At 44.5% G+C, this 14,244-nt stretch overlaps 1 protein-coding gene across 2 annotated transcripts in view; it reads left to right on the top strand.

Annotated features, from left to right (window-relative positions):
- The window catches only part of ATG5 (autophagy related 5), a 195,267-nt gene that overhangs the window by 41,928 nt on the left and 139,095 nt on the right, over nt 1–14,244 (top strand). For both annotated transcript variants that reach the window (XM_040428821.1, XM_040428822.1), the window contains exons 4-5: nt 8,661–8,739; nt 12,661–12,823. In XM_040428821.1, the coding sequence (XP_040284755.1) occupies nt 8,661–8,739; nt 12,661–12,823 (242 nt within the window). The remainder of the gene's footprint in view (nt 1–8,660; nt 8,740–12,660; nt 12,824–14,244) is intronic.

The following is a 14,244-nucleotide window of genomic DNA, read 5'->3' as shown; positions in this document are numbered from 1 at the left end:
CCAACCCACTGGCTTTGTCAGGAGGCAATAGTATAGTGAAAAGTGGGGTATTAAATATTCAGTCGACCACAGGTGAGCTTGTTGGTTACCATCCTATTTAATACCCCACTTTTTAATATACTATTGCCTCCTGACGAAGCCAGTGGGTTGGCGAAACGCGCATCGAGGTATTCAGTACAGCCAAAATATTAACAGTACTAAATCATGTTCTACACTATGGCAGTCAGTGGCATTCAGATCCAACTGTATAGGCATCCATTCTGTTGCAGCAGTATACTTTTTTTTTTTTTTTTTGTAAGCTGTAAAAAATAAAAGTATGCATCAACTGTATGAAAAACTTGGTGGGAACCTACTAGAATGGGATAAGTGTAGAACTCTTTGACGGATATGCATGGGTACAATGTTGCTGTATTGATTATAATCTCCACAAGATGGCGCAAGTGCTTTTTAATTTTGGTGAGCTGTGCATCATAATGCCTGAACTCAATTACAATACTGTAGACAATTGTTACAGTGTGTTATCCAATAATACGAACCACACAAAAGAATCTGAATCTTCCTTAGTTATCAGCCCGTATAAACATTGGTTTATTAAGATCTTGCTAGTAACCATTTCCAAGAAAAATTTGTGCATTTCATCATTACTTTTAGCCCATTCACACCGTGTTCAGTGTGTATATTGATGTATGTGCCAGAAGGTAGATCCAGAGCATATGCTGAATGGATCCACAGGTCCTCTAAAGAACTGACAGAGCTCAAAGACTGAGCCAGTATACCATCTTTATTTTTTTTATATAGGACAGTACAGCCACTACAAAAATGTGCAATACAGTCTATGGATGACATATGTGAATAGACACGATAATTGTATAGTTATCCTATAATAGATTTAGTTTGTGCAGAATTGTTAAAATAGTATTAGGAAACTTCTACAATGCAGCCCTGGGACCAGACAGCCATCCTCTTCTATGTACCTCCCCTATAACAGTCAGTCTGGCTGTGTAGTCTGGACCTCCTCTATAACAAGCAGTCTGGACCTCTCCTATACCAAGCAGTCTGGCTGTGTAGTGTGGACTTCTCCTATAACAAGCAGTTTGGCTGTGTAGTTGGGACCTCTTGTGTAGTCGGGACCTCTCCTATGCCAAGCAGTCTAGCTGTGTAGTCTGGATCTTTCCTATAAGAAGCAGTCTGGCTGTTTAGTCTGGACCTCTCCTATAACAGGCAGTCTGGCTGTTTAGTCTGGACCTCTCCTATAACAGGCAGTCTGGCTGTGTAGTCTGGACCTCTCCTATACCAAGTAGTCTGGACCTCTCCTATAACAGGCAGTCTGGCTGCGTACTCTGGACCTCTCCTATACCAAGCAGTCTGGCTGTGTAGTCAGGACCTCTTGTGTAGTCGGGACCTCTCCTATACTAAAAAGTCTGTCTAGCTGTGTAGTCTGGACCTCTCCTATAATAGTCAGTATGGCTGTGTAGTCTGGACCTCCTCTATAACAAGCAGTCTGGACCTCCTCTAGTTGGGACCTCTTGTGTAGTCGGGACCTCTCCTATGCCAAGCAGTCTAGCTGTGTAGTCTGGATCTTTCCTATAAGAAGCAGTCTGGCTGTGTAGTCTGGACCTCTCCTATAACAGTCAGTATGGCTGTGTAGCCTGGACCTCCCCTATAATGAGCACTCTGGCTGTGTAGGCTGGACCTCTCCTATAACAAGCAGTCTGGCTGTGTAGCCTGGACCTCCCCTATAATGAGCACTCTGGCTGTGTAGTCTGGACCTCTCCTAAAACAGGCAGTCTGGCTGTGTAGTCTGGACCTCTCCTAAAACAGGCAGTCTGGCTGTGTAGTCAGGACCTTTCCTAAAACAGGCAGTCTGGCTGTGTAGTCAGGACCTTTCCTAAAACAGGCAGTCTGGCTGTGTAGTCAGGACCTTTCCTAAAACAGGCAGTCTGGCTGTGTAGTCAGGACCTTTCCTAAAACAGGCAGTCTGACTGTGTAGTCAGGACCTTTCCTAAAACAGGCAGTCTGGCTGGGTAGTCAGGACCTTTCCTAAAACAGGCAGTCTGGCTGTGTAGTCAGGACCTTTCCTAAAACAGGCAGTCTGACTGTGTAGTCAGGACCTTTCCTAAAACAGGCAGTCTGGCTGTGTAGTCAGGACCTTTCCTAAAACAGGCAGTCTGGCTGTGTAGTCAGGACCTTTCCTAAAACAGGCAGTCTGGCTGTGTAGTCAGGACCTTTCCTAAAACAGGCAGTCTGGCTGTGTAGTCAGGACCTTTCCTAAAACAGGCAGTCTCGCTGTGTAGTCAGGACCTCTCCTATAGCAAGCAGTCTGGCTGTGTAGCCTGGACCTCCCCTATAATAAGTATTATGAACCTCCCCTATAACAGGCAGTCTGGCTGTTTAATCTGCACCTCTCCTATATCAAGCAGTCTAGCTGTGTAGTCTGGACCTCTCCTATAACAAGAGACCTATATATAGCCCAAAAGTTTAGGACCCACACCTAACTATATCATGAAAACCAACCAGAGATAATGGGTCAATAAACTACAAAAACACATATCAGACTAAAATGATCACAAAATAACATAATTTTATTGAGAATCACATAGAGACATGATTAGCACAAGCCACAAAAAACAATTAACACAGGCCACAATACATTAAAAAAAATTAAAAACCAAGAGGACCGATGGTGGGCTGTCGGTATATGTTGAAAAGTGGAAGTGCAATAGTCATGATTGGTCACTAAAAACCACTATGGCTCAAAAATACATGATGGCTAAAATTCATATGCGCATATATACAACACACACTTAACCATGTCGGTGATAATGCACACCACAAGGGGTGACTGTAGCAAAAAGGACAATAAAATATAATAGACACCTAGCAAATACTGACCAAACGAACTGGTATACCGCACACGACCACCACCAGTCCACTCCCCAACGCACGCTTCGCTTTTTCAAGGGGGTACAAGCTTTTTCAAGGGGATCTGGACCTCTCCTAAAACAGGCAGTCTGGCTGTGTAGTCAGGACCTCTCCTATAACAAGCAGTCTGACTGTGTAGTCTGGACCTCCCCTATAACTAATGGAAAATGCAAATGTGATCGCACACTGCATCCAGCACTCTGCCCTCCATGCTGGATGAGACATTGGTTTATATTTTGGCCAAAGCATAGTAAGCCACTCACCGCGTCAAGGTCGTCTCAATTGAGTGGTCCCTAACTCTTGTTCCTACCTGTTCATGGGCCATGACAGCCACATAAAATCCAGGGAATGCAGGTCAGCATGCAAGCCATAACTAGCAGCCTGGATCTCTCCTATAACAGGCAGTCTGACTGTGTAGTGTAAAATATAGTAAAAAACACACACTTGTTTTTGCCATAATTTCACTGACCCATAAAATAAAAGTAACATGCTAGTTATGACACAGTGAATGGCATACATTTAAAGTGCAAAAAGCAACAGCAAAATGGGTATTTTTTCCCTTTTATCATCCCCTCAAAAAAGTAATAAAAGGTGGTACGTTATTTGTACCCAAAAATGGTGTCACCAAAAAATTAAATTCACCCCGCAAAAAACAGTCCTTGGTTGGACCTAATCCTATAACAGCAGTACGGCTAAGTAGTCTGGGCTTCCTCCTATAACAGCAGTATGGCTAAGTAGTCCTGATCTCCTCCTATAACAGCAGTACAGCATTTTTTATTTATTTTTTTCTGTTACGGCGTTGACAGCATAGGAGATTTTTTTATATGTTAATAGTTCACACTTTTTTGAGTGGGGCGATATGTAATATGTTTATTTATTGTTTATAAATTTTATATGTAAAATTGGGAAAGGGGGCGATTTAAACTTAATAGTTCCGTGTTTTTTTATTTTTTATTTTTTTTTATTTAATAACTATTAGCCCCCTTAGGGGCTAGAACCTGGGATCTTTTCATCCCTTGTCCTATTCACCCTAATAGAGATCTATTAGGGTGAATAGGACTTCACACTCTCCCTGCTGCCCTGTGCATAGTACACACAGCAGCAGGGAGATTACCATGGCAGCCAGGGCTTCAGTAGCGTCCTGGCTGCCATGGTAACCGATCGGAGCCCCAGGATTACACTGCTGTAGCTCCGATCGGAACCTGCCACTGCACCACCAATGAGGAGGAGGGGAGGGGACCCTGTGGCCACTGCCACCAATAACTTTAATACTGGGGGGGGGGTTGGTGGAGGAGGGGGCGCACTGCGCCACCAATGTTTTTAGTAATGGGGGAAGGGGGGGGGCGCACTGGGCCACCAATGAAGATAAGTAACCTTTTAATACAAATACAGGAGGCAGGTGCAGGCAGCAGAATCACATAGCTGGCACCCGACCTCTATGACGGGGCGCTGCGATCCGCCGCAGTTAACCCTTCAGGTGCCGAATCGATGCCGGTACAAAAGTATCGATTGGGTATCGATAATTCGATACCCACTACAACCCTATCTGGACCTCCTCCTATAACAGCAGTATGGCCAAGTAGTCTGGACCTCATCCTATAACGGCAGTTTTGCTAAACCTACAACATCACCTATAACAGAAGTCTGGTTCAGTAGTCTAGGCCTTCACCTATAACATCAGTTTGGTTGTGTAGCGTAGACCTTTACCTATAACGGCAGTCTGGTTGTGTAGCGTAGACCTTCACCTATATCAGCAGTTTGGTTGTGTAGCGTAGACCTTCACCTATAACAGCAGTCTGGTTGTGTAGCGTAGACCTTTACCTATAACAGCAGTCTGGTTGTGTAGCGTAGACCTTCACCTATAACAGCAGTCTGGTTGTGTAGCGTAGACCTTCACCTATAACAGCAGTTTGGTTGTGTAGCGTAGACCTTCACCTATAACAGCAGTCTGGTTGTGTAGCGTAGACCTTTACCTATAACAGCAGTCTGGTTGTGTAGCGTAGACCTTCACCTATATCAGCAGTCTGGTTGTGTAGCGTAGACCTTCACCTATAACAGCAGTCTGGTTGTGTAGCGTAGACCTTCACCTATAACAGCAGTCTGGTTGTGTAGCGTAGACCTTCACCTATAACAGCAGTCTGGTTGTGTAGCGTAGACCTTCACCTATAACAGCAGTCTGGCAGAGTACTGTGGATGGCACCTGTAAAAGCAGTGTGACTTAGTCATCTGCATTGCCCTCACTTCTAGCTGTTTAGTCTGTAGCTCTTCCTATAACCGTGACTTGACCATTCAGACTTGACCTTCTATAGGAGACAGAATACTGGTATGTTGTTTAGACCAGAATTCTTCTCAGTAACACACAAAGCAGTTCTCAAATACTGAACTTTGGAGCCATATATTGGTAGCATCTTTGGGCCCCCAGTGCTCCAGACAAAAAAAAATGACCAGGAGCCATTGGCTCCTAAACAAAAAAATTTAGGAGCCAAATTACATTTTTTAGTCGCCAAATTTAAAATGCATATAATAATAATAATAAAAAAAAGGACTTTGAGAAGATGAGAGGCAGGTCACAGTAGTGAGCCAGCACTACATATAGGAGAAAACATCACCACATACCTCTCACATCCAGGGACATCTTCTGGGGGACAAGGTGACTAAAAATGGCGAATTGCGTGGTTTAGAGTTTTTTTTTTCTGTTATGGCCTTCACCGATGGAAATATTTTTTAATATTTTAATAGCTCACACTTTTTGGGATGTGGCGATATGTAATATGTTTATTCTTTATTGTTTGTAAATTTTATATGTAAAACTGGGAAGGGGGCCATTTAAACTTTTAGTATTTTTTTTTATTTTTTAAATACTTTTTATTTAATAACCATTTATTCCCTTAGGGGCCAGAACCTGGATCTTTTCATCCCTTGTGCTATTTACCCTGATAGAGATCTATCAGGGTGAATAGGATCTCACACATCTCCCTGCTGCTCTGTGCACACAGCAGCAGGGAGCTGAACATGGCAGCCAGGGCTTCAGTAGCATCCTGGCTGCCATGGTAACGATCTGAGCCCCAGCAGTGTAATCTGCCACTGCCACCAATGAAGGGGATGGGACCCTGTGGCCACCATATAACAATGGGGTGGACGGGGGACTTGTGGCCAGTGATAATGGGGGGGGGGGGGAAGAGGCTTTGGGGGGGGGGGGCGCACTGCACTGAATGTAATTAAAGAGGACCTTTGGTGGGTCCAAAGAACATGAACTAAGTAGCAGGCTGCATAGAGCGGCGCCCAGGGATCTAAGTGCACTTACTATTATTCCTGGGCGCCGCTCTGTTCACCCGCTGTGGCCCCCGGTATTTTCAACATTCAGAGGAAGGAGGAGGAGACGCCAGTGTCTCTCCTTCTCCCTGACAGCAGTGCTGTCCAATCACAGCGCAGAGCCAGGGAGTTTTTTTTTCTTCCTGGCTCTGAGCTCTGCACTGTGATTGGACAGCGCCGCTGTCATGGAGACGGAGAGACACTGGCGTCTCCTCCTCCTTGCTCTGATTGTTGAAAATACCGGGGGCCACAGCGGGTGAACGGAGCGGTGCCCAGGAATAATAGTAAGTGCACTTAGATCCCTGGGCGCCGCTCTATGCAGCCTGCTACTTAGTTCATGTTCTTTGGACCCATGAAAGGTCCTCTTTAACTCATTTATACAAGTGTCTGCAGCAGTATCACAGACCCGGCCTCAATAACAGGGCATGCGATCTGGGGCACCTGAGGGGTTAATTGCCGCATATCGCATGCCCTGTTATTGAGGCCGGGTCTGTGATACCGCTGCCGACACTTATGTTTTACATTCATTGGTGGCGCAGTGGCGACAGCTCCTCCCCTCCTCCTCCCCTGCAATCTCCCCATTGGTGGTAGTGGCGGCCGCGTCACAGTGGAGAGGGAGGGAGGGAATCCTTCCTTCTCCACTGTGCTACTGAAGAGAACTTAGGCTGCGCAGGAGCGCGGCGGTACAGTCGCAAATGGCGACAAGACTAAAAAGTCTTGTCGCTATCTGCAAATTTTAAGGCGCATTGGCGACCGTTTTGGTCGCCATCTGGAACCCTGGCCCCGTCTTGTGGTGCCCATAATTATTGTGACGTCCCTTCTTCCATACTCTATGGCAGCGGTGGGGAACCATTTTGCTGCCAAGGGCCATTTGGATATTTGTAACATCATTCGGGGGCCATACAAAATTCTCAATAAATTTTTTTTACTGCTGTATTTGGTCAAACATATAATTGACTTAGGGATAAGTTACAGAAATTGCACTTCAATTAAAATAATCTAGAGGGCTGTATTTTTGCAGCACAAAATAGCGCCTGCACTATATATATACAGTATATTACATACAATACAGGCGCCATATTGACCACACATAGCAGTCTAATTTTTAAGTTCAGAATGTTACTTATTTGACATTAATGGCAGGAAGCTAAACCCAGGGGGTCCAGAGAGGGGTTCACCCAGCTTTCACTCTCCCTGCCTCTTTCTTCGCAACTGTCCCTGCCTTTGTCCCTTTCTCAGCAAAATATCTGCCCCCACCTCCATCAGCCTGAAATCAGCCTCCTATCAGACCCCCCAGGCCTACATCAGCCTCAGATCAGACTCCCATCAGACCTCTAAGCCTCAGATTAGACCCCAATCAGACACTTCCTAGCTTCAGATCAGACTCCCATCAGACCCCCAGCCTCAGACCAGACCCAGATCAGACGCCCAGCCTCAGATCAGCCCCCATCAGACCCCCCAGGGTCAGATCAGCCCCTATAAGACCCCCCAGCCTCAGATCAGACCTTCATAATACCCTCCCTAGCCTCAGATCAGCCCCCATCAGACCCTCCCCAGCCTCAGATCAGCCCCCATCAGCCCCCCTAGTCTCAGATCAGACCCCTATCAAACCCCAGCCTCAGATCAGACACCCCCAGCCTCAGATCAGACCCTCCCAAGCCTCAGATCAGACCCCCATCAGACCCTCCCCACCCTCCTTTAGCCTCAGATCAGCCCCAATCAGACATCAGATCAGATACTGTATTTAAGATAAACAAATAAACTTACCTCTCCAGCTCCGTACGGCGCTGCCTCTTGGCAGATTCACTTACCCTCCCTGTTCTTCTTCCTGCCGCACTATATTGTCACCTCACACCGCACAGCGTCAGGTCATAGTGCACGTCTACGTGCACTGCGTCCTGACGCTGGATGTGTCAGGACACAGTGTGGGGCTGAAAGAAGACCAGGGAAGGTGAGGACAGCCAGTGCAGTGCTGTTCTCACCTTCCTGTGCCTCCCGTATGCTAATGACCGCTTCCATAATGGAAGGGGTCATAAGCATTTTCACATTATGTTCTGGCAGGGGGCCGGGGGCCACATGAAATGATACCGTGGGCCGCATACGGCCCTCGGGCCGGAGGTTCCCCACCCCTGCTCTATGGTGACACAGAAATCCTCGCCCAGCCAGGATTTGATATTTTGGTATGGGTAATAGTTTTTTTAAAATTAAATTTAATCAACCCTAATTTTATATACACAGATATGTTTTCCATGCCTGTTTAATACATTTTATGTGGATATTCTCGAATTCTAAACTTTTGATATTTTATAAACACTCTAAAACCTTTTGCTTGACAAAAGACAGTATCTCTTGCATTTGAAAAATGAATTGTCCCATCTGGCAAAGACTAATTGCTTTTTTGTCTCATTATGTGTTCTTTTTTTAAGGCATTACCCAATTGGCTTACTTTTTGATCTGCATGCGTCAAACACATCCCTCCCATGGAGCATCACTGTCCACTTTAAGGTACGTTTATAATGGTGTCGTATGGAATATCCAACACCCATAAAATGTATGACGTTTACTCATGCATACTATAATGTATTACATAACCATGTGAGCAAGACTTGAATAGGAAATAGAATTTTAATTGCCATTAGTATAGATGGTCATGTCCTTGCTGGCACAGGTAGAGTCTGATTGATGTCACGTTTCACTGTCACATAGAACTGTTGCAACAAATCCCTGCAGAAGTAGCAGTTATCAGTAGAATCAAGTGCTTTCATACACCTGCAGTGCCTGCACCCACTTCGATATCCTGTATCCAAATTGAAAAGGGTTGTCCCACGATTGAACATTATTTTTCTCTGTGATATCACACAAAAGAGCAATTTTCCATTTGGTATCATTTAAAAATGCTCCTGTGTCTAGATATTGGCTCTAGATACTTTATATGGTGCGCTTTTGTGTACATTTGATTCCGTGTCAAATTGTGTACATGCTTCGCCTGCATCTTTCGTACACAGGGGGCGCCATAACAAGTATGTAACAGGATTATTCTTTTTTTATAATTCCAATTGATACATTTTTATGTTTTGCCTGATCTAACTAGAAATTTAATAGGTTATCAATATCAGATCATGGGGGTCTTACACCCCACACTGCCAACGATCAGCTGTTTGAAGAGCCCGTGCTGCAGCCACTTCACAGTTTGCCAAGCACAACACCATTCATTGTATTGAGGCTGTGATTGGTATTGCAGCCCAGGCTCATTCACTTGAATGGGACTGAGGTGCGCCTAGGCCATGTGACCAGTGAACGTTATGCCCTTGGTCTGGGAATAGGTCGCAGCGCCCACCAGAGCACCGCAGCCTCCTCAAACAGCTGATCAGCAGGGTTGATGACCTATCCTGAATATAGGCCATTAATATTAAACTCCCAGAAACCCCTTTAATCATGGGGCAACCTCTTCTTCAAAAAATTCAAGTGAATTTTGGAAAATTGTCACAAAAGCGGCAGTTTCATTAAGTCGCTCCAGAAAACAGCGGCATGTCTCAATACACTCTTGGTATGACGTTCTTGCAGTGTTGGTGATTTTTAGTCCTTGCCCAATACTGCCATCAGTTTAATAAAACATCTTGATGATGTCCTATTGTCATTTGGGATCTCAAATAGTTTTTCAAGCCAGTGCTACGCACACCCACTATGTCAATCATAAAGCACATGGGTGAATATGGCAACCTTTTATAGGCGAGTGGTGTAACTTCCAATATGGGGACATTTATCATCCCCTGTGTGCCAGAACACTGTTCTGAAAAAGGTTCCGTTCACGCTTTCAAAGTGGCGGGTGGGGTAGCCGGCCCCTCACATTTACTATAATTTTTGCCAGTAGCATTCCATAGATGATAGCGTAAATTGGCGACACGTAATTTGTAATATACATAATTATAAAAGATCTGCATATAAAATCTCTATGTAATATTTGCCATTTATAAATTGTGTAAATGGTATTTTACGAGGCCTTTTAAGAGTGTACGATAACATGAGAAGTTAAAAATGCTGACTAGGAACCTTTTGAGTAGGTGATTTCTGAACCATGAAAGTGTTCAGCTAAAAACAGAGCCATGACTATTTTATTCAGAGTCATCTCCCAATCTCTCTTGCAGGGCATGACTTAACATGTTTTTATGTCTCTCGATTTACTGAACTGACCTTGATAACATCCAAACGGTTTATCATAACCACTGTACTCTGAGATGCAGCCCTTTCAGTATGTGAAGCTGTGGCTCTAGTTCTGAGTCACTTGTTCCACTGTGCTGCACGCATACATCTCATATAGGTGCACTCCAGTAACAATATGTAATATATTCATTTGACCTCCGATAAAAACTGTCCGGTCCAGGTTCATATCGCAGTTTTGGATGGATCGAAAAATCAAGAAAGTATATACTTCTCAATGCAAGCAGATATGACTTTGTACTGCACTCCAGATCTTCTTGGCTTCCAGTACTTTGTGTGTGTGTGGATTTGTTTGAAGCACCTGCAAATACAGAGGATCCTGCTGCCTCTATCTGCACATGCATTGGACTCATCCAGTTAGGATTTGGAACCTGCGCCAAAAATAGTGGAAGCCAGGGACAGCCTGAGGAAGCGGTCATGTGGGGCATTGCTGTTACGCCTAGAGGCTGCACTTTCTGTGCCACTGCCGCGCTCTCTGCACTTTGACAGGGCCAGGCAGTGAAAATATCATCCTGCCTGGCCCTGTCAATCCAGGCGCAGAGGGTACAGCAATTGTAGAGATGGCAGAGCCTCTAGGTGTAAATGCAATGCCCCTGTTGATCCTAGAGGCTCATTTAAAAAACATAATTTTTCTCATCCAAGCTGACACATATGAACATGAGATCCACACAGATGCCTTCAGCTGCCAAGAACACATGCACCAGGTCAGCCATTTTCATAGATATAAATCTGCAGACGGATGCCTGATGCGCCACAGGCAGGGCTCCATAGGAACTTCACTTTGACAGTCCCTGGAGCCCTCAGAAGGCCCAAGGCTACCATAGCAATTGAGCAACTACCCCGATCTTGACGCAGCACTCCTGGAATAATACAGATCACATGCTTTGGTCACAGTGCCCCTGGGTGTCTGCTTTGTAAAACAGCAGAAACCCAGCGGCTATGGCAAACCATCAACTTTTGAGCGGACGCTGTCTTTAAAGACCCAACATCCACCGTACATTTACAGCTGATATCAGAAGGGGTTAAGCTGGGAGCAGTGCTGCAGTGACAAGCTCAGACAACTACAAATTAGAGGGGGTGGTCTGCATCTGGAGCCAGAGCTATTGATGAACAACCTAACACCGGGGTGCAGGGTGTCAGACGCCCGTTGATCAATTAGGAGGTTAGGCCCTCACTTAATAAAAGGTGAATGACCCCTTTAATATCAGACACTTTATAGATTTGTGGTATAGGAAAACTTACACTGCATCCGTTCGCTTAAAGGCCTTGGACACCTTTGGTGGCAATTTTTTTTATCATTGTATTTTATTACTTATTTTGGGCTAAAATAATTTTTCAGTTGGTCTTTACAAAAAATTCTCAACAGGTTTTCCTCTGCAGCTTTCAGTTCCTTTGCATTTACCAGATATTGCATTCTTTTTTTAAAATGAATCCTTCAGACAGCAGCTCTGATGGCTCAACCTGTAGTCTGGGCTCATAAACACTCAAGTTGAATTCTTATCAAGCCAATAAGAGTATAGCTATAATATAGTGTTTATGGGCAGTTAGGAATTCAGAGATAAGGGCTACAGATTAAGCCCTCAGAGCAGCTCCATGATGGATTCATTGTCAGACAGCGAGCTATAATCTGTAGATGCACAGAAACTGAAAGCTGTAGAGGAAAAACTGTTGAAAATGTTTAATAAAAACCTATTGAAAAAAAAATATATTTTTTATCCCAAAATGAGTAAAATACAATGATAAAATAATGTCCCCAAAGGTGGCCTTTAAGCTAGTGTATATATATCTACCTGTTTATAAGCTTGTCCTATTCTCATAACCTGAAACAATTTCCAAAACTCCCAGTAGCATTGATAACTTATTGATGGTTTACTGTTCTTTTAGGCTCCATTTACACGTCTGTGGTATATTGCGGATCCGCAATACACCCGGCCGGCACCCCCAAAGAAATGCCTATACTTGTCCGCAATTGCGGACAAGAATAGGACATGTTCTATTTTTTTTCCAAAGCGGACTGGAAGTTCGGGGCACACTCCGTAAATGCGGATGCGGAGAGCACATAGTGTGCTCTCTGCATCCATTCCGCCCCCATTGAGATTTAATGGGTCCACACCCGTTTCACACAATTGCAGAACGGATTCGGCCACATTCACGGACGTCTGAATGGAGCCTAAGGGTGCTAATACATGGATGTTATTTTTATCACAGAATTTTCCATCAAAAGACCTTTTACATTGCCAGTCCAAAGATGTGATTGAAGCACACTTTATGTCATCTGTGAAGGAAGCTGATGTTTTGAAGCACAAAAGTCAAGTCATAAATGAAATGCAGAAGAAAGACCACAAACAACTGTGGATGGGTTTACAGAATGGTAGGTATGCCCCTAGAAATGTGTTTGTTGTTCCTCGCATTCCTTTACCAATGGATTGTGCATTTTAGATCGGCATATTATCACAAATGAGTTCTATATATGTCTACCAGTGAAAAAGATTTAGACTGAAGCAAAATTTGTTGCGCATTAGACAACATTTTCAGATCTTCATTCACCTGCCATTTTATTGCATTCCTCTGTTTTATTTCTGGATACTGTGAAATTCTTTTAAAGGGGATGTCCAGGGGGTAAACGTTTGAAAAGGGTTCAGAGTGGAAAAGAACAAATTCAAGAAGCAATACTCTCACCATCATTGATCTCTCTCTCGCCGCTCAGCCACTTATTGGCTGTGGCAGGACACCCCTGCGCCCAGTGATTGGCTGAGCAGGCATCTCCTTCATGCTGAGATGAGAACTTCGAATTGTACTCATAGGGAGACACAGGTTGTGTTACTTTGGCAATTTTGCAGTGACTTATGGGTGCCCATTAGTAACCACAGAGTTCTAGCCTAATGCATCAATATATAAAAAAATTAATTTAATGGATTGGCCCTTCTGGGACCTTGATGATGTATCGCTAGGATATTTTCAAAACTAATAGACCACAGCACTCTATCTAAAACTGGCAAAGTTGGGTGCACGTCCGGATTATGTTCTGTAGTTCCATCTCAAGAACTGTAGATATCACACAAATTTTTAGACAGCACTTCGTGATAATGATGATATTAAGTGATAATTTATTTCATATTTTTTCAGCCAGGCACAGGGGTACACAAGTTGCTTGCAACGTTTCGGGCTAACATACGCTCTTCATCGGGCACTAGCAGGACCACAAATCGAGTATTGCAGGCGCCAACAATACTCGATTTGTGGTCCTGCTAGTGCCTGATGAAGGGCGTATGTTAGCCCGAAACGTTGCAAGCAACATGTGTACTACTGTGCCTGGCTGAAAAAATATGAAATAAATTATCACTTATTATCATCAGTGATGGCCAGTTCGCATTGTTCGCCCGCGAACAAATGCGGGCTGCCATCTTTTCAAACAAGTCCGGCGAGGCACAGGTAAGCCCTTACCTGTGCCTGTGTACGAGCCGATCTGAAATCAAATGCGGTCAGCGGGAGCAGGCAGTTCCGAGAACAGCCGCCGGGGGCCTTCATAGGGCTGTTCTCGGAACTGCCTTCTCCCACTGACCGCATTTGATTTCAGACCGGCTCGTGCACAGGTAAGGGCTTATCTGTGACTTATCGGACTTGTGAAAAAAGATGGCAGCCCGCATGTGTTCGCGGGCGAACAATGCGAACTGGCCATCACTGATCATCATAATTATAACGGAGTGCTGTCTAAAAATTTGTGTGGTATCGCTAGGATATGCCATCAATGTCAGATAGGTTTGGGTCCCGCCTTAGTAGATTAATAAGTAG

Source organism: Bufo bufo, chromosome 4, assembly GCF_905171765.1.
Source record: "Bufo bufo chromosome 4, aBufBuf1.1, whole genome shotgun sequence".
Classification (NCBI taxonomy): Eukaryota; Metazoa; Chordata; class Amphibia; order Anura; family Bufonidae; genus Bufo; species Bufo bufo.
This window is presented reverse-complemented; position numbering and strand designations above follow the sequence as displayed.